General features: G+C 33.8%; 2 protein-coding genes across 2 annotated transcripts; both read left to right on the plus strand.

The window, feature by feature from the left end:
* The first annotated feature begins 7,681 nt into the window (after window positions 1–7,681).
* LOC143588824 (coatomer subunit beta'-2-like) lies at window positions 7,682–15,798 on the plus strand. The gene is made up of 24 exons (XM_077069738.1): window positions 7,682–7,710; window positions 7,798–7,859; window positions 7,966–8,020; window positions 8,670–8,706; window positions 8,823–9,148; window positions 9,239–9,370; window positions 9,454–9,602; window positions 9,885–9,953; window positions 10,252–10,402; window positions 10,999–11,064; window positions 11,285–11,473; window positions 11,567–11,707; window positions 11,794–11,868; window positions 12,642–12,818; window positions 12,912–13,003; window positions 13,079–13,195; window positions 13,756–13,870; window positions 13,968–14,039; window positions 14,253–14,449; window positions 14,515–14,608; window positions 14,708–14,814; window positions 15,120–15,249; window positions 15,331–15,538; window positions 15,655–15,798. The coding sequence occupies exons 4-23, from the start codon at window positions 8,673–8,675 to the stop codon at window positions 15,496–15,498; spliced, it is 2,601 nt and encodes an 866-aa protein (XP_076925853.1). The 5' UTR covers window positions 7,682–7,710; window positions 7,798–7,859; window positions 7,966–8,020; window positions 8,670–8,672; the 3' UTR covers window positions 15,499–15,538; window positions 15,655–15,798.
* Window positions 15,799–17,737: 1,939 nt separating this feature from the next.
* Window positions 17,738–20,204, plus strand: LOC143588833 (uncharacterized). Its single transcript, XM_077069747.1, has 4 exons — window positions 17,738–18,623; window positions 18,856–19,493; window positions 19,807–19,863; window positions 19,959–20,204. The coding sequence occupies exons 1-4, from the start codon at window positions 17,738–17,740 to the stop codon at window positions 20,202–20,204; spliced, it is 1,827 nt and encodes a 608-aa protein (XP_076925862.1).
* The last annotated feature ends 610 nt before the right edge of the window (window positions 20,205–20,814 follow it).

The following is a 20,814-nucleotide window of genomic DNA, read 5'->3' on the forward strand; positions in this document are numbered from 1 at the left end:
AAATTGTGTTCCAATTTTCAAGATTTCCACAGTATTATTTATAATGAAGTACCTCTTGATGAAGTTATATATATTTAAAACTTTCTACAATATATCAAAGACATTGTTATATAACGTGTAGATGTAATATAATCTTAAAATTACCAGTTTCTTGTCATCGGCCTACTTTCGCTTCTGTTTAGTTAATTTGAATTCCGGCTATTTAGTCTTTTTAATTTACAATCAAACTTACATCTCCTATTTTTAATTATAATTAAAATATATTAAGAACAGACTTGTGCTTCTTATGAATTCGACACTCATTTTGCGTGCATGATACAATTAACGAGTTAATTTCATTTTTATCGGAGTTTCGATATTCATCATATTACGACCCATGAAATTGTAAACCTTGTGAGTCATGAAATTATGGACCTTACAACTTTTTTTTTATGGACTAACAAATCCGGGTAGCCACCTGGGTATAACTATGGCAAAAGGCCACTCACGCCCGTGATCGCATCGCGGACAACGTTAGTGTTGGTGACCCGGACCGTCATCTATTTAAGGGGAAACCCACCACTCGAAGGCCCATTATATTAAAACCACTGGATCGTACACAATATTTTATAATGAACGATACTTAAGCAGGCGACCTCCTTAAAAAAACCACCAGAGTACCACTAGAGTATTGCTCCTTTGGTTAAACTTTACAACTATATTTGGCAAATGAAAAAAAAAGGAAGAAAAAACTGTGTCCTAACTTTTAATGGATAGGGATTAGGGAGTAGGGGTTGCCCTTTTGGGCTTGGTCTTAAAAGAGTCGATGTGTGAGTAGTGGGTGAGACACATTATGAAACACAAGGGGGTTTTTGAGTGGAGGTTTATCCTCTGGAATATACTCATCATCATGCCTATTTTGACTTTTAGGTCAACCTTTTTTCCATGTTTTCATCAAAACCGTCAACAGAGGTCAACTTAACCATGCCTAGTGACCCACATTCATAGCACAATTATTATGAAACTTAGCCCTAGGAACATTCATGGTAATGATATTTTGATTGAACCACGGTTTTTATTAAAGACAAACATGTAACACAATCTAGCAAAAATTATACCGTCTGACGAATCAAAGAATTACGACATTAAATCAAAGAAATTATGGTTACACCATTTAACACAATCTAGTGAAACAATCTTCGACCTACACTATGTCCATGAAACAATTTGTGAAATAACCATTAATCATCAAACAATAATTTTTACGGGTCATGAGTCTCACCAAATTGTTTGAAAACTACGTTAAAAAATAAAACAAATCATCATAAAATATAAAATAATAAAAACAATTAAAAACAAAAACCCAAATAAACCCCATAATATAGGAGATTCAACTAAGTACCTATACATTTATAATTTTGTAATCGTGCGGTTGACCTTTGATGTCATATGGTGCAGTCCTTGTGTACAGTTGACCTCCACTTACTTGATCCCACTCACTCGAAGCCTACCACATCTGTTGTACTGAATTGAAAGTTGGTAAACGTCAATCTTATAACACTTCTAAGATATTATTAAATTTCTATTGTATGATCTCACTTTAATTTTTACACGCTATAGAATCCAGCTTTCAATTAAGTTACATTAAAATTTTGAAACATGTGGTTATATACTCATAAATGTGCACATTTACGTCAGATAAGATAGTGACTTGATTGTCGGATAGTGGGATCCAACACTAAGGCCTTGTAACGGGTTCTTACAAGGCCTTAGAGTCAGTGGCGGACCCAGGATTTTTTGTCAATGGGGTCCCAATTTTTTCGGTTTACAAAATTTTTCGGGTCGGCCGTTATTCGGGTCGGGTCGAGGCGAGGAACATAATAAAACACGGAACTATGGTGTCATTGGAAACGAGTAAGTAGAAAGAATCTAAATTACAAACTAGATGAAACATACACTTTTAATTCATACCCGAAAAACATGAACGTAATCTATATATATGGTCTTACATAATTGACCAAAACATGAAAAAATAACTCTAACACAAATAAATGATTAATTATAATATACATACACAAGGTAAATAATAAAAGAATATGCAAAATTCATGTTAACATTATATATGTTGCATGGTGATAATGACTATATGAGAGAAACTAACAAAAAGCACAAATACCTAACTGAATAACTAAGACTAGGATATTAAAAAAACAACAAAAAAGGAGTATGATGGGGCTTGAACCTACAACCTCTCACAAGTAAAACAAGGGACTTTCCACTGTACCAGTTCATTCTTAATAGTATGGGTTCCAAGTATTAATTTTTATGGGGTCCTTACAAAATTTAATATACCGTCTCTAAGTAATTTTTAAAAAACATCGGTGTCCTGGGACCCCGATTGGACCTATGTGGGTCCGCCCCTGCTTAGAGTTGTCTATATAATGAAAACAAAATAAGATGTATGCTTAATACATACTAAATTTAAGCATAGAAGTAATAGAATTACATAAGCACCTATACCTATTCAAGTAAAATGTGATACATTAGATGATTTTCTAATGTCTCTATTCCTCTATCCCACTAAATATGATTTTATTTCATGCACCGCATATAATGACATACAGTTGCTTATGGAGTTCTCTACTTATAAATGATTGTGTATTGAATATCCCCTACTTAAGTATCCTACTAGTGTTTTTAGTAAAAACATAATCGTTAAAACTCTCAAACTCTAAAACCTCCAAAAACTCAACACCACACATACCATAAGGCCCAATGTTAATTGTGTATGGCAGGCAATAAGGTGGATGTTGATAATTATAGTCTCATAGCCAATTATAAGATCAAATCTCATATTAATCGGGTATATCCGTTAACCATTATCGTAAGGTTTGTGGTATACCCATGGGTCTTGAGTATAAATGTGGTTGGTCTTATGTGCTAACATTTTATTACTCGAAACTCAATCTTAAACTCATAAAAAATCAAATTGGAACATCCAAAACTCAACAACACTTTTAAGAATTCATAAGTTTAGATTACTTGAAGTTTATAACAACTTCAACATTCATTTAATTGTACTTTTTAATGAAACCTATTATCGTTTTTTTTTTGGGTATCTTTATAGATTACATGATATATTATATCAACTTAGATATGGGTAAATGAGTTGAGGTAGTCAGCCAAATATCATATACATTTGAAACCCGTAAAAATTTTTTTACTAATCTCATACTCGGTCACATACCTAAATACATGTTCCCATTGCTTTGAGTTTTCTATCTAACTCTAGGTTTTTTATTACAAGAAGTTTGGGACAAAAATTGGTGAACTTAGTCTCATATAATATAAAAACTATTGAATTAGTTGATTACTCACAGACAAAGAAAAGTTAATAGGTGCATGTTACAAGTAGTCTGGTCGGATATATTCTAATATCATACCAGTATAATTCTTTTACAACTAATCCCATACCAAATACCCGTCAAATCTGGGCTCAATTACCATCCTTAATCACTAATATATTTATTTTATAATTTAGTTTTAAGATTTTGTTATTCACCACAAGTTCACAAACAAAAAGAAATATTTTCATGGTAGGTATTATATGAAGACCACCCCACCCACAAAAGCAAAAGTAATTGAATGGTCATAGTATTTTTAAAGAAGTTCAAAAAATGGATATTGCTTTATTCCCCATATAATATGATACAGATTTTGATGTCTCGTGTTCAAATATCACGGGCTATCTTCAGTCCGACATTTTGTGCCATCAACACAACTACTAACTTGGTCAAATGAAATTCACAAATAAAGTTTTGCTTTGTAAATTACATCTTACTTTTTGTATAACTTGACGGTAATTGGATTCCGGTTAATACAAACAACGTGAATGATGATTTTGTTGAACCATGGATAGGACGAAAAGGTTAGGAGTCTTGATTCTGTTTATAAATCAATTAGTCATAGACTGCAGCTAAAAGTCAAAAGTAGCAGTCAAACAATTTTCAATTTTACGTTGTAGAGTATAAAATTTATATAAGCTTAAGCATTCACGTGTTATTACATAGGTATAATTACTCCACATATCACCACCACTAATTTTGTTGTTTTTGTATTTTAAATAGTTATGGTTACACTTTGTTAAGTGGATGAGTATGTGGTTTGTACAGTCATTGGCGAATCAAGACCATAATCTCAGGGGTAACGTTCAAATATTTTTTTTTACCGTACTTCTTACAATGCAACCGGATTTTTTTAATAGATATTTCATACAATAGTTTTTTTTTTAACTTTCCTTTGGACCGGTTATCATTTTCTTGTAATTTTCATTTAAAAAAATTGTTAATAAGACTTTGTTGTTTCATCATTCAAGTTCCTAATTATCTGAATATCTAACAAACCATAATCAATCATTCAATTGCTACCAATGGGGTTATGCTTCATTGCCAAAGGCAGAGCCTTTAAAACACCTAGGTTTGGAGGGATAGGTCTTGGGTTCAATATCTATAGACAACAAAAACTAAAAAAAGTAAAATGTTCAAAAAAAAATCATTTAATTGCTCATACACAATTCCAAATTAACAATTTATATAAACAAATAAACAATTGCAATTTTAACTAGAAGTAGAAGAATACCTAAATTGAACAAATAGAATTCAAACTGTGGACGATGAGTGAATGACTGAAGGGGGTCGAGGCATTGTGGGGGTGTAAGTCACGACTGAATGAAACTTTGTTTTGTTGAATGAGGATGTTCAGCCTAGACCAAACGTTTAAGCATAAGGGTAAAACACACAAATGGTTTTATTTAGTTTGTGCTTAAATTTGGTTGGGCTGTAATTGGTTTCAGCTTTTAATTTGGTTGTGCTTTAAACAAACAGGGGTAATGTTATATTTTTTCAGGGGTAACAAAATACAACCGACCAAAACATATAAAAATTTGTATTACCGGCGAAAAGTTGAGGGGTAGCGGAGGCTACCCCTGGCTATATGCTAGGTCCGCCCTTGTTTGTACTTACATGCACCACCTGATACGAGCAGGTTTTAGAGAAAGAATTAAAAGAAAGATTCAAAATAAATAATTATCTCAATAGATCGATCGTTCATTGTCTTCTTGTTCGAAAAATATAATGAATCGTATTACAATGAGCAGTGGCGGACGACCTTGAAAGGAGGGGGGGGGGACCTCAACTCAGTTTTTTAGATTCATTGTATTTTTTTATGAAAATAATATTTAAACGTAATATGCCCCAATTTATTTTTTTCCTCATGTCCCCAAATTCATGAATCATGATCTTTCCTTTCTGACCAAATTCAAGCCCATCTAACAATAAGCTATTCCCCTTTGGCCCTTCCACTTTAACATCTTTGTAGCTATTTCAGGCCCACGTAATAAGTAAAAGCCAATGTTTTAACTTAACCTTTGAGGTTGATGAACATGAGAATGAGATGGCACACGTTGTTAGCATTTAGCAAGTACCTCAAAACATGTAAACACTTGTGCTATTTATGTGGCACCTCTACTGATGGTTTGGTGGTTCCATGTTTCCTTTATTTTTCTTCATATGCATATTCTAATGTTGATTAGGTTGTCTCTTCTAACTATAATAGGTATATTGCCTTAGTAATCTCATTATTTGGAGATTTACGAAGTAGCATAGTGTTGTTTGTTCAAACATATATGTAAAGTGTTGTATTTTGACACGCATTTGGTAACTTACTTTGGTTGACATCTATTATTCATGAATTTCTTTTACCAAGTGAGTGCTCACCTACTTTATGAAGCAACCATTTAGAGTTACTTATCGTGTCAATAACTCTTTATTTCATCAACGAACATAACACATGTTAAGATACATTTTACACGTGACATGATCATGGTTCATACAATATCTGTCGGTTATATTTTGAACGCTCATCAACCATGTGATGTCTTATTAAAGGACATCTAGCCATCCATTTTCAACAATTTTGCCAAGATTTATGCCCCTCTTGAGAGGAATTGAGACTATACATTCATCAGATATATAAGATCTGGATGATCTTTAGTGTGTTTCTTGTTTATTATAAGTTAGTTTTTTCATAATTTAGTTAATCGAATAAGGGTTTTACTTATCGCTAGCAAAACTTATGGAGCTTTGTTAAATGGGTTAAGTTACACGACCATTCAAAGCCGAGCACGACAAATTTTAAGTAAATGTGTCATTTACTTAAACAATAACATGAACATATTTTAATAAGCGGTTACATGACACCACATTTAACACACTCAAATGAACCAATCCAGTAATACAAATAACACGACACATTCAACACAACTAACCATATGCATTTAAATATCACAATTACTAGCGCTACACATTTATGATTTATCAGGGTTTATAAATATTAACAAAATAAAAATTTTCAAAAGTCAAAATCTATGTAATTCTTAGAATCTATGTTGTGTTGACAAATAAGTTTTGAACGTGTTGTTAATGCGAATAGTTTTTTGAAAAAAAATGAAAAATAAATTTAGAAAATAATATATTATTATTTATATGTTAAATTACAAGAAGAATTAAGTACTTTTTGTATCTATATGGTCAACAATCAAATGCACTTTGCAACCCTCATTTCAAATTTAAGCCACGTGCACCGCCGACGTCCACAAGCTGATACACTTTGAGTCCGTCGGCTAAATTTAAACATTAAAAGTATTTATGTGAATTTGCCACCATTGAATTGTTTGCTAGTGATTTAACTGACCGAGGGGTGAATTCAATTCGTATTTCAATTGGTAACAGACCAACTGATCAAGGGACTCAAAATGCATCAATTTGTAGACGTTAGGAGAGGACTTAAATTTGAAAGAAATGGAAATGGAGGTTGCAAAGTGTATTTGGTTACTTACGGCAAGGATGCTAAAACAAAAAGAGAAGTATTGAAACTATTTCTAACCCGTGTATATAATTATCTGAAGTCATAACCTAAGCAGTTAATGCGGAAAAATATCGGATATCGGTTATCGCGGTGAGATATCGGTGGGATATCGGTAATTTTAATATCATGCAAAATTTACATATATAGCACTTTAACACTAACAATTCAGTATACTCTTCTACTATTTACAAATTATCCTTTTGCAAGTTGCAAAACACTTACAATTGTAGCAAGTAGGAACTGATTAAGACTCAAACCACCAACATAAAACACTAAAAGTTGAAAATTAAGACTTAAAACACTAATATCGGGAATATCGGCGAAATATCGGTGAAATATCGGCGAAATATCGGTCAATATCGCTGATATTATCGGTACCGATATTTTGACCGATATTTTGACCGATATTTCACACGAGGACCGATAACCGAGATACCACCTATATACCACCGAGATTGACTACATAGTCATCAACCACAGTTTAGTTAACAAGACACTACTACTTGTACCCTTTTGTCAATCGCACCTCTTTTGGAGTGTGTCGCGATTCGATTAAATAACTTCACACTTACAAAATCAATTGCTCAATTCGGTCGGACGGACGGAGATTCGGATCCAATCCAATCGAATCTTAGGGTTTAGTCTCTAGCAATAACAATGGTGAGCTCACTTGATTCTAGGTTTTTTAATTATCATTTGCAATCACATTGTTATCCAACTATTGGATCTGTTCTGTTGTGCTAATTATACTTCATTTCTGTTGCTTTACGTTTCAATTGGACCCAGCCTGTCAGACTCGAGATCAAGGTACTGTTGCTTATTAATTTGAATTCACTCATTATTATTATTAGGTAAAGATGTAGTTATGATGCTAATTATGCTTATTTTTAACAGAGGAAGCTCTCTCAAAGATCAGAAAGAGTAAAATCCGTGGATCTGCACCCTACAGAACCATGGTACATATGACATATCCTTTACTCATTCTAACTAAATTCATATTGGTGACTGGTGTGTTTTTGATATATGTATTAATTGTTGTAATTGTTGTTTTGTTTTCTACAGGATTCTAGCAAGTTTGTATTCCGGGACGGTCTGCGTCTGGGATTACCAGACCCAGGTATGACACTAGTTTAGCCAATTCATTTATAGGACACAGTTGACACTTTTAAGTAGATGCATAATTTTTATTAATGCAGCATCAATGATGTCAGCACAAAGGGACTTAATATTAGGTTATTTTTCCTTGTAGAATGCTAGTTTAATCATGCGATGGAGTTATTTCCGTTGTGCTATATAGGGAATGAGGTTAGTGTTAGTTATTTTTATAGGCATTGCAGTCAAATTGTTGCGATAAAAAAGTAGCTGCATAAAACATATTAGTTTTGACGTGTTTATACTTTGTTGTGTCTTTTTAGACTGATGCATTAGTAATATGTGGGAGGAAGTAGTTAATTCAATCAGCTATATACGATGTATAAGATAATTTAGTTTAAATTGAGTAGTTTTAAAGAAGGAAATAAACATTATATTAAGGGTAAGACGTTGTGCTTTTTTTTACCTGCTCATTGGTTGATAAATTCTGCTTATTTGTTACTATCAAAATCTTGGTTTTAAAAAGCACACCTCAGATGTGTCTAGGCTCGAGGCTCACTAAGCACACCTACATAAATTAAAACTCTCTTTTTAACGTTTGCAGGTAACCTGTATGTTATTATGATAAAATTTTAAACAATCATTGACATATGCCTTGTAATTTTTTTTTGCAGGTTATGGTAAAATCCTTTGAGGTTACTGAGCTACCAGGTATGTTATCAGAGTTTAAAATTTTCTTACGTATTTTCAATTTATCATGCATGGTGTTATAGCCTGATGGGAAAAAAAAACATTTTGTTTCTGATGCTTACACAATTTCTTTGCAGTCAGATCCGCAAAGTTTATAGCACGCAAGCAGTGGGTTGTTACTGGAGCAGATGATATGTTTATCCGAGTATACAACTATAATACAATGGACAAAGTCAAAGTATACGAGGCACATACTGATTACATCCGGTGTGTGTCGGTTCATCCCACACTGCCATATATATTGTCATCATCTGATGACATGCTTATAAAACTTTGGGACTGGGAGAAAAGCTGGTACTGCACTCAGATTTTTGAGGGTCATTCTCATTATGTCATGCAAGTGACATTTAATCCTAAAGACACCGACACTTTTGCAAGTGTATCACTTGATCGCACTGTAAAGGTAATATTACAATTCTGAATCACTTACAGTGTGTTTGATTCGCTGAAATTCTACAAGATTGGTTTATGCATCATTATCTTTCATATATAGATATGGAATCTTGGTTCACCTGATCCTAACTTCACACTGGATGCCCATCTCAAAGGAGTGAATTGTGTAGAATACTTTACAGGAGGCGATAAGCCTTATCTTATTACTGGATCTGATGATCACACTGCTAAGGTTTGTGGCCTTTCACTTTTTCCACCTGTTATATTTGAAGATTTCTTTAACATGTATCTTATGTTATAAACAAATTAAAACAGGTATGGGATTATCAAACTAAAGCTTGCGTCCAGACTTTAGAAGGTCATACACATAATGTTTCTGCTGCATGCTTCCATCCCGATCTTCCAATAATACTTACAGGTTCTGAGGACGGTACTGTACGTATATGGCATTCAACCACTTACAGGTACATCATGTGTATGACATTGAATTAAAAAAACTGAAGTTTTATTTATATTGCTTCAGAGAGTATTGTGATTATTTCCATTCAGTTTGAGGATGGTGGTTTAGTTCTAGTTTGTATTGCATTTAAAGGTAGAACATATTATTAACTCTGTAATTTGTGATTGCGTATTACTCAAAGCCATTAAAAAGTCATAATTTCAAAAGAATTGCGAGCTTTTAATCTTTTTCGAGTTTATGCACTTTTTATTTTTCAAGTTTCCTCAGTCTGTTCTATTTTTTGCAGACTTGAGAACACCTTGAACTATGGACTTGAAAGAGTTTGGTCTGTTGCGTATATGAAAGGTTCACGTCGGTAAGTTTGTTTTGTAGCTAATAGCTATACAACTCAAGTTTTAGCACTCTTTTGTTTTTTTTGCATTCGATACAGCTAGACTTGTCATTGCATGTTTCAAGATTCTTCTAGGTTCCTTCAATGTTCATATGATATTATTGACTTCTGTTAAATGAAATGCTTGGAGCAAGAGATTTTCCTGGAGATCTAAGTATATTACAATATTGCTGATGATGCTTTACGTTATACTCAGAATATTCTTGATGCTTCTTCACTTATCTGGTTCAATACTTATGCAGTTCATAATTTCTTCTTACAGGATTGCTATTGGATATGATGAGGGGCTGATAATGGTAAAAATTGGACGAGAAGAGCCTATAGCTAGCCTGGACAATAGTGGAAAAATTATATGGGCTAAACATAATGAAATTCAGACCGTTAACATTAAGAGCGTGGGGGCTGATTATGAGGTTTGGGCTCGGATGCCTCTTGTCCTGTTGAAGATGAAATAAAATAAAGGAATAATGCATATATACTTTCAATACTTGTAAATTTTCACTAAAGTCAACTGGCCACCCATATACTAAAACAGTTTTAGATGCCACCCAAGTATTGTCTTGGTTTCATATATGCCGATCGCGGCAACAAACTTGCCATAAGGTTGTAAAATGAGAAAATGCCCCTAACTTTAAAATTGACACTTCTAGAGTTGTAAAATGACAAAAATCCGTTCAGTCTACTCAAGTATGTTCTAAAAGTCATATGGGGTTGACTTTTGAATAGATTCAGGGGCATTTTTGTCATTTATACTTCTCTTATTTTGGATGTGACAGATGCTTAAAAATGAAGGGTGTTTTGTCATGTTACAGTTATTCGGAAAGTTTTTTTGCTGGGTGACCTAAATAGCTGATGGTTTTGATATAGACTTTTGAATACTTGGGTGGCCTATGAATACATTATTCCTAAAACATGCAGTTCTGTTTATTCTTTCCCCTGTTTATTCTTTCCCCTGTTTCTGCCAGGTGGTCACTGTACATTTTTTCTAATTTTCTTTTATTTTTTTAAGGTTTCTGATGGAGAGAGACTACCTTTAGCAGTTAAAGAGCTGGGAACATTTGATCTTTACCCTCAAGTGAGTTGTGCTTGTTTTGTTTTCTACTTTAAAAAGCTGAAAATATAATGGACTCTAAAAGGCCGCATATGAGGGTGATATGAGTCCATGAGGGTGTTTAGTTTTCAAATTTTTGGAAACCTTAAAAACACAAAAAGTTGGCACTTAAGTTTGGACATGTGACTTGGTTTTGACTAGTTTTTAACCGTCCGACTTTCTTATTTGTGTTTTTTTTTTGCATAGCTTGAAGCACAACCCTCATGGGAGGTTTGTGGTTGTGTGTGGTGATGGTGAATACATCATATATACAGCTTTGGCATGGAGAAATAGATCCTTTGGCTCTGCATTGGAGATTGTTTGGTCAACTGATGGTGAATATGCTGCTAGGGAAAGTACGTCCAAGATTAAGATTTTCAACAAATCTTTTCAGGTATGTACAGTTTCCGTATTTCATGGTTAGACCATTAATTGTGTTTTGCTAATCTGGATTAAGATTTATGTCTTAAACTCTTTTGTTAATCAGGAAAAGAAGAGTATCCGGCCAACATTTTCAGCAGAACGGATATTTGGAGGAACTTTACTGGCTATGTGTTCAAATGATTTTATATGTTTTTATGACTGGGCTGAGTGTAGATTGATTCAACGGATTGATGTTAATGTTAAAGTAAGCAATACCTATCTGTCTTCATTTTTCATGTTATGTCAGCTTCAGTTAATGATCCACGCCTTGATTTTCGTTCGTTTGTTCAGAATCTTTACTGGGCTGATAGTGGTGATCTGGTGGCAATTGCTAGTGATTCATCATTCTACATACTAAAGTACAATGTCAGATTCTTATCTACATTCATTCTTCGAACTTTTGCCACATCAGCTTATTTTGTTTTGGGGGTATTATAGTGGTGTAAAAATCGGTCCCAAACTCTAAATCGGTTCTGGTTTGAACCAGTTCGGTTTGAAAAAAAAAGTTAACATCGGTTTGAGTTTTAAATCGGTTTTTAGTAATTTTGGTTGGTTTTTGCCCACTTTTCGCCTGGTTCAGTTCAGTTTAACCAGTTTGGAACCAGCTTCAATGGAGAGGATCATAAACCCGTCCTGAACCTATGGTTTCTATCAGCTCCAAACTGGTTTCAAAAAGTACTGGTTTCAAACCAATTCGGTTTCTGAGCTTTTGTTGGTGTATCCGGTAATGAATACATATGCCACTCAAATTTTCAGAATTTTCACCAAGGCCACTCAAACAATACAACTTTAATGGCCACTCAAGTAGCAGTTTGGTTTTGTTTATGCCAAATTTCAACAAAAACTGGCAGGAAAATGTAAAATAACAACGTATCTCCAACTTTGAAGCTTGTCACTTATAAAGTTGTAAAATGGTAAAGGTGCCCATAAATCTACTTAAAAGAATCAACTATAGATGGATTTTCAGAACATTCTTGAGTAGATTCCATGGTGTTTTGTCATTGTACAAACTTTAGATGTGACAAAGTTGTAATTCAATGCTTGGGCGGCCTATGTATAACATTATCCTTCTTTCGTACACATTTCCACATGAAAATTTTGATTAATAATTTAATATAATAAATTTAATTGTTTTGCAGCGTGATGTAGTGTCTGCACATCTGGATAGTGGAAAAACTGTAGACGAGGAAGGTGTTGACGATTCGTTTGAGCTTCTTTATGAAGTTAGCGAAAGAGTTAGAACTGGATTATGGGTTGGGGACTGTTTTATTTACAATAATTCTTCATGGAGGCTTAACTATTGTGTGGGTGGCGAGGTAGGGCCCATCCTTATTATCCATCACAGAAACATTATTTACTCATGTTTGTTTAATATCATGAATCATTAAATGGCTGTTTATATTGTTCAGGTAACCACCATGTTTCATTTGTATCGGCCAATGTATCTTCTAGGATATTTAGCTAATCAGAGTAGAGTTTATCTCATTGACAAAGAATTTAAGTGAGTGTTATCTTTGCAGATGCAACAAATTAAGCATTATTATTCACCTTATCTTTCTGATCATTTAAATTTTAGTGTCATTGGATACACGTTGCTTCTCACCTTGATTGAGTATAAGACGCTTGTGATGCGTGGAGAACTTGAACGAGCTAGCGGACTTTTGCCATCAATTCCTAAGGAGCATTATAATAGGTAAGAGTTCAAATCTCCTATTTTATATTGTAGCCTTGTAGGGATGGTGGGTTCGTATAACGCAACCTGACCGGTACATTAATCGCGTCGAAAAGTGAAAAGCCTAATCTGGACACTTTTGTCTAGTTCACTGCCCATTTTTTATAAATACTGTCATTGATATCGAAAACTAAGAAAGACAAAACAAACTAATATAAGTCAAAACACAAAAGAAACTACCGTAAGATCAAAAAGACAGGAATTGATATAAGATGAAAACAGGTGCTTCTAGTGTGGTATGTTTTAATATATAGTTTTTTAATTTTAATTTTGGACGGGTGTGTGGGTTGAAAACGGATTGGTCAGCTCAACCGAAACCTGGCCTGTTTACAAACTGAACCGTTTAGCCACAACTCTTAACTTTTATATAATGTGTGTGCGTGTGGGTGTGTGTAACTGTGCATGTATAAATTTTGTACAATTTTTAAGGATGCAAACTCTGAAGTCTGAACATAGGAGGATCTATGCTCTCTTATAACAATATTCTGGGATTTTAATAAGATTTATGGTTCTTTTTACAGTGTTGCTCGTTTTCTGGAATCACGAGGAATGATTGAAGAGGCCTTGGAAGTTTCTACAGATCCTAACTACAGATTTGAGCTAGCCATTCAGCTTGGTAAACTAGAGGTTGCAAAGGTGATTGCTCCCAACTCTTACAAGCACCAGGTTACTATATATAGACTGCTTTACAAAAGAATTTTTATAACTTGCACTTTTGTTATATTGGATGCAGGATATTGCACTAGTAGCTCAAAGTGAGTCAAAATGGAAGCAGTTGGGTGAACTGGCCATGTCTACTGGATTGGTATTTATTTATTTATTTAGATTTATCATCAAATGTAATTAAATTCGTTTTTAAACAATTTTACACAAACAGTGTAAAAAGTATAAGACCACATAAAATGGTTCATTATGATAAGAACATTTAAGTGGTATCTCTAATGCCGCCTTTAAAATTCATCACAACCTTATATCTATCTTATCTGATTATTAATGACTATGCTTTTGCATATTGCAGTTGGACATGGCTGAGGATTGTTTGAAGCATGCAAACGATTTGAGTGGTTTATTGTTACTTTATTCTTCTTTAGGAGATGCTGAAGAAATTAGCAAACTTGCATCTCTTGCAAAAGAGAATGGAAAGAATAATGTTGCGTTTGCTTGTCTTTTTATGTTGGGTAAATTGGAAGACTGTCTACAGTTATTGGTTGACAGGTTAGTCCTTACATTTCATATAAATTTGGATGTGATGGCATTTCTGAAATTACTGTTTTTTACAGCAATAGGATTCCACAGGCTGCTTTGATGGCACGCTCATACCTTCCAAGTAAGGTTCCAGAAATAGTCGCCCTTTGGAGAATAGACCTTAGCAAGGTTAATGAATTTCCTACTGTGTTACTTTCTTGTTTATGCTTAGTTATATTTGTAATTCATTATATGGAAACATATAATCCTGACATGATCTAACTGCAGGTTAACCAGAAGGCTGCAGAATCTTTAGCAGATCCTGATGAGTACTCAAATATGTTTGAAGACTGGCAACTAGCACTAGAAGTTGAAGCAAGAGCTGCAGAAACAAGGTTACAATGCACATCTTTGTTTCTATTAAAAGTGGCAATTTTAACCCATTTCCGTTTTACTAAGTCGATATGAATTGGGTTTTATCTCAAATGGGTCAAATAAAAAACATATCTAAAAGGAGAAAATGTTTCCAACTTCTAGTTTTAATGCATGCTATCTCTTAACTCATCTTCATTCAAAAATTTGTTTTTGAGAGCATAGTGACCATTTTGTATTTACATATTTTTTAAAGAATGGACAAAAGAGTATTAAATGAATCCCTGAAATTGATTGTGATAAATAAATTTCCTCTAATTGTTTATAGAGATCATTACCCTCCAGCAGAAGAATATCTGAACCATGTTGGTAGATCAAATGTTACACTAGTAGAAGCTTTCAAACACATGCAGTTAGATGTTGAGGAACCACATGAAAATGGAGAATTGGATGATGAGGTACATCTAAAGGAAAATAAGAATTTGAATAGATGGTAAATTCTTTCAAATTTTCATTTTATGTTACTGTTTATGACACAGGATGTAGAACAGAATGAAAAGGAAGAGGAATTTGTTGATGGTCAAGAAGAAGTCAAAGAGGTAGATGCGGTTAAGGATAGTGATTCTTCAGATGGTGCTGTACTTGTCAATGGTCACGAGGCTGATGAAGAGCGGGGCCCAGATAGTGCAGAAAAGCCCTCAACCTAAAATCAGTTGCTTCGGCCATATGAAAGTTTTAACTCTGATGGTAATTAATTCTTTGTTTTCTAAATTCCATTTTTTGATTTTGCAATTCAACTGTGGCCATGTACTTGTGATCTGGTCAATTCAATAAATAAATAAATTTTCGACCTCTTTCGTTAGGTGCCTCTGAACAGCAAATGGAGAAGGGCTGAATGCGGAGTTTCAGGGTGGTGTAATTTTGTAGCTTTGAAGATATTAAATACAAACTTGAGCTTCAATTTCATAGTGAGTTTCTATTTATTTTGCAGGGGGTTGTTTTACCAATAGTCTTTTGACTTCATATTATTCTTACTTTCTTATTGTGGCTGTAGAAATATCTTAACAATAGATCACGCAACATTAACAAGAGTGAAAAATGTATGTTGCATAAATTCTATAAAAATGTATGAAGATTGATCTATATCGAGATAAGGACGCCGCAAGGCTATTTAAACAACTTCTTACATTATATACACAGATTTATTTTCATGGTTAAAAATATATAATACTTGATTCAACAAATAACTTAATCAAAAGAAGTTGAATTAAATAAATTAAACATTGCATTATTGTTATGTTTGACTTTGTCATTTAAATAAAAATATAATACAAGTTGTGTTAGTTAGAAGTTCCACTTCAAGATGCAACTGTCAGTACCAACTGTAAGATTCTTTTGTTACATTAAACGTCCTGCTATTATCATCAATACTCACTATTGGTCCCTAAGTTCTTGATTTAGGTTTAGACATGTATAATGTATAAACAAGTAAAACAGAATTCATCCTCTTTCGCTTATCTTGGTTTGTTTTTATTGCACATATATGTTAAATGGCTCACATGTAGCGCAATAAAACAGGTCATTTAAAAAAAATTAGCGACTCTATAACAAAGAGGTTGTAATTAAAAGATCGTAAGCAGAACGACATAGTAGTCTTGATGGTTCATTGAACCTAGGGCTGGTAAATTGTGTATTAATAGAGTTATCCTGTAACATCCGGCCCTTCTCGTATCACCAATATTGTCTGTTTTGCTCACGCAGAGCTCACGGATTTGTTTTTGGTTGCCCAGATGAAGACTTTCCGCCGGGAGGTCACCCGCTCTGCTACTACTTTCGCACGAGCTCTTCTCTCGTCCACTAGCATTAAACTTAAAATGTGTTGGCGATTTAAGATAAGAGGCGGTACATTTACTTATGAGGCAAGAATCTCTCCTGCCTGCCTACGATCGATGTTGAATTTGCCTAGGGTGTTACATATCCAATATCGTCACTCTTTATAGTTTGAAACCTCAAATGTCTACTAGAGTAGTTAAAAAGAAAAAAAGTGAAAAACATGTGATACTTGAATTGAAGAGTTTTAGTTTCGTACTATGGAAACTTATCATTTAAGCAAAAAATAATAATTACTATTAAAAAACTTATTCAAACATCATAAAAGCAAGTTTATATCTTGAATGGATTAAGTAATAATAACACGCCATCAACGTCAAGAAGCAACCTCCACTAGAGTGTGACATAATGAAAAGGAATTTTGATGTTGAGAGCAAATTTCTTTTAACATATAACTATATACAAATTTAGTTAGTTTTTCTTTATTCTATTAGTATTAAAACTAGCTTCTCATATATATAATCACCAGCCTTCTTTTCTTTAGTGCAAACACGTGTTAATTGTACTGTTTCAAACCAATTTTGAGAATTAGTATTTCAATTTCTTTGTTCAGAAAGATGAGTAACAGATAATAATTGTAGTTTCTCATGTGTATACATTATAAGTAGAAGGGCTTTCTGGTATTATACTTAAACTAAAGGGATAACACATAAACCAATTTAAATTTCTGTTTTCAGACGCAAGTTGTTCAACTACTTTTCATTTCACTCAAGGCGCCAACAAACATATACACATACACACAGTTGTGAGCTGTGAAGAAAATCAAAACCAAATACTTGTACTTGCTCAGCTTCACTTCAGAAGTTGATCCGTCTCAACGAACCGGTACAGTTGATGAATCAAATTGATGTTTTCTTTATCAAACTGACGTTTTCATATATTCAAACATGGTCAACTCCATTTTGCTTTCCAAACGAAATTAGGATCTGTATAATAGTTATTTGTTTAAGCTGTTTAATTGTGTATAGATTTAAGTTGGATAGACAATTAGACTCTCATAATCTAAGTACTGATGTGCTATGATCTTACGCTGATTCAAATCGATTGAAAGATAGTATGGATGTGCAAAGAAACTCAGGTAAGCAATCATCGCCTAGAGACTCTCCATTTAGAACATTAAATTCTAGTCCAACTTTTATAAGGGATGGAAGAACCAATGGGTTCAATACTAATTGTTTCCGAAGCAATAGGATATTACTTTGGTTACTTCTGATCACTCTTTGGGCTTATGCTGGATTTTGTATTCAGTCAAGGTGGGCTTATTATGATGACAGCAAGGATGATGATATTTTTTGGGGACATGATGAAGTTAAAAAGAGTTTTGAGTTGAGTGTGAGTAACGTTGTCGTTACAGATGATGTTGTTAAGGTTAATGTCAGTCAATCTGATGCGAAGACGATGGATATTGGCATTGACACGAATGGCAGTCGTGGTGTGAAGAAAAGGAGCAAAAGATCTAGACGCGGTTCTAGTTCTCGTGCAAAACGTGGTAATAAGAAAAAGGTTTTGGAAACTAAAAACAGTAATGAAGTTGGAGTTCAACAATATGAAATGCCTCAAGCGAATGCTACTTACGGGATGCTAGTTGGCCCGTTTGGTTCAATTGAAGACCGAGTTATGGAATGGAGTCTTGTGAAGCGATCAGGAACGTGTGACAGAAAGAGTCAATTTGCTCAGCTCGTTCGGTCAAAAAAGTTTGTTTTGATATTTCATGAGCTTTCAATGACCGGAGCGCCACTTTCAATGGTGGAGTTGGCTTCGGAGATTTTGAGTTGTGGAGGCACGGTTTCTGTCGTTGCTCTTAGCAGAAAGGGTGGATTGCTTCCAGAGCTTTCTCGAAAGAAGATTAAAGTTATTGAGGATAAAGATAAGCTCAGTTTTAAGGCTGCAATGAAGGCAGATCTTGTTATTGCAGGCTCAGCTGTCTGCGCATCATGGATTGGTGAGAGCTTTTTCTCATATTCTATTTTTAGTCTCTCAGTAAATTATATCATAAAGTTATGCAAATAGTTAAAGAATTTGTTTTCTTTGATTGTTTTCTCATAAAAATATCTTTAAATCCTTACAAGCGAAAGTTCATTACACGGATAGTAACTGTGGTTTGAGTCAACAGTCATGTTTTTTTTTTGTCTGAACTTTTGTTATCTAATGACAAGTTTGTTAAATTATTACAGAACAATATCTTGATCATTCGGTGGCGGGAACACGTCACCTTGTTTGGTGGATAATGGAAAACCGGAGGGAGTATTTTGATCGATCTAAGCTAGTTCTAAACCGTGTAAAAACATTTGTATTTCTTTCTGAATCACAATCTATACAATGGATGTCTTGGTGTGAAGAAGAAAATATTAAATTCAAAACCGCACCCTCTTTAGTTCCACTCTCAGTCGACGACGAACTAGCTTTTGTAGCGGGCATTTCATGTTCCTTAAATACCCCTGCATTCACCGCTGAGAAAATGCTGGAAAAAAGACTTTTGTTAAGAAAGTTAGTTAGAGATGAAATGGGAGTAGAAGATAATGATATGCTTGTTATGGCATTAAGTAGCATAAACCCTGGTAAGGGTCATTTGTTGCTTCTTAAATCGGTACACCTGGCGACTAGTATAAAACCAGGTGGAATGATTAATAACGATATTAAGCTTCTGATTGGTTCAGTTGGGTCCAAGAGCAATAAGGTTAATTATGTCAAATCGCTCTTCGAGTTCTTATCGAATCATTCAGATTTGCGAAGTTCGGTTATATGGACTCCTGCAACGACACGGGTCGCCTCACTTTATTCTGCAGCAGATGTCTATGTTATAAATTCCCAGGTATTATACCTGTTAGTAATATCTCAAACGGGTTAAATAAAAAAAATATTATTTATAGTGGGATCGGGTCAAATGGGTTGAAAATTGCTTAAAATTTACTTCTTAATGCTTCTTTAATCAGTTTTTTTTTTCAAAGATTCAGATTTTTTCTGTGATATAACCGTTTTATAACCATATAAAAGTAACAATTATTTATACAAAATTTTTAAAAGATGGGAAAAAATGTGTTAAATGTTTATATGATTTTAATAAAACATGATAAGCAGATAAGCTGTTTAAATATACAAAAGTTCGACTGATTAAATGAACACAGGGAATTGGAGAAACATTTGGAAGAGTGACAATCGAAGCGATGGCGTATGGTATTCCGGTACGATAAACAGATGTGCTTTTTTATGTTTTGTTCAGTTAATGAAAATGTATATATTTCATATTCCCATTATACCCTTGTGTGTTGTTGATTAGGTGCTAGGAACAGATGCAGGGGGTACAAAGGAGATTGTTGTACATAATATTAGTGGTCTTCTACATCCCACCGGGCGTTCAGGAACCGCTGTTCTTTCCAAACACCTTCAATATTTGCTTAAAAACCCGTCAGAACGACAACGTTTGGGACTTGAAGGGAGAGAAACGGTGAAGAAAATGTACTTGAAAACGCACATGTACAAGATATTTTCGCAGGTTCTTTATGACACCATGAAAGTAAAGTAAATATGTTGTAAAAAGTTTTCAATCAAATCCTGCATGTCCTGTTAAAGTGTAAGTTATTTTGAAACCGATTATTTGATTGAAAAAAGACTCAAATTGTAACACCTAAATATCACATCGACCGTAAATATAAGAGATGGTAAGCTCATGAGAAACAGGCGATCTAAACTAACCATCATCAATGTGTTTCTAGTGTATTGAAGGTCAAGTTATTGACTGGCACTTACAATGTGAATTTTTATTTGCTTGTAACTTATTAAAAATATTCATTATAATGACTTATGTATAATATTTCAGAATTTATACCACTAGTCTTTGATTTCTAGCAATATTCAAAACATTTCGGCTACAAATTAAAGCCCAAAACTCTTGGTTTTGTATACGTAGGAACTCTTATATATATCGGCTACAAATTTTTTACTTGAGTTCATTGAATCAATTAAACCACAATTTACTTCAACATCCCTAAATATATTTATGATATATATGTTTTGAATAGACCCTTTTGATGAAAGACCCATAACTCCATAAGTTAATAATTTTGATGATGAGTTTTAATTTAATTATATTATTCGTGTATAAATTAACATGCATGGTTCCTAGATTTGATGGT

This window comes from Bidens hawaiensis, unplaced genomic scaffold (assembly GCF_021521415.1).
Source record: "Bidens hawaiensis isolate Kalapana, Puna unplaced genomic scaffold, B.hawaiensis_p1.1 tig00036798_1, whole genome shotgun sequence".
Classification (NCBI taxonomy): Eukaryota; Viridiplantae; Streptophyta; class Magnoliopsida; order Asterales; family Asteraceae; genus Bidens; species Bidens hawaiensis.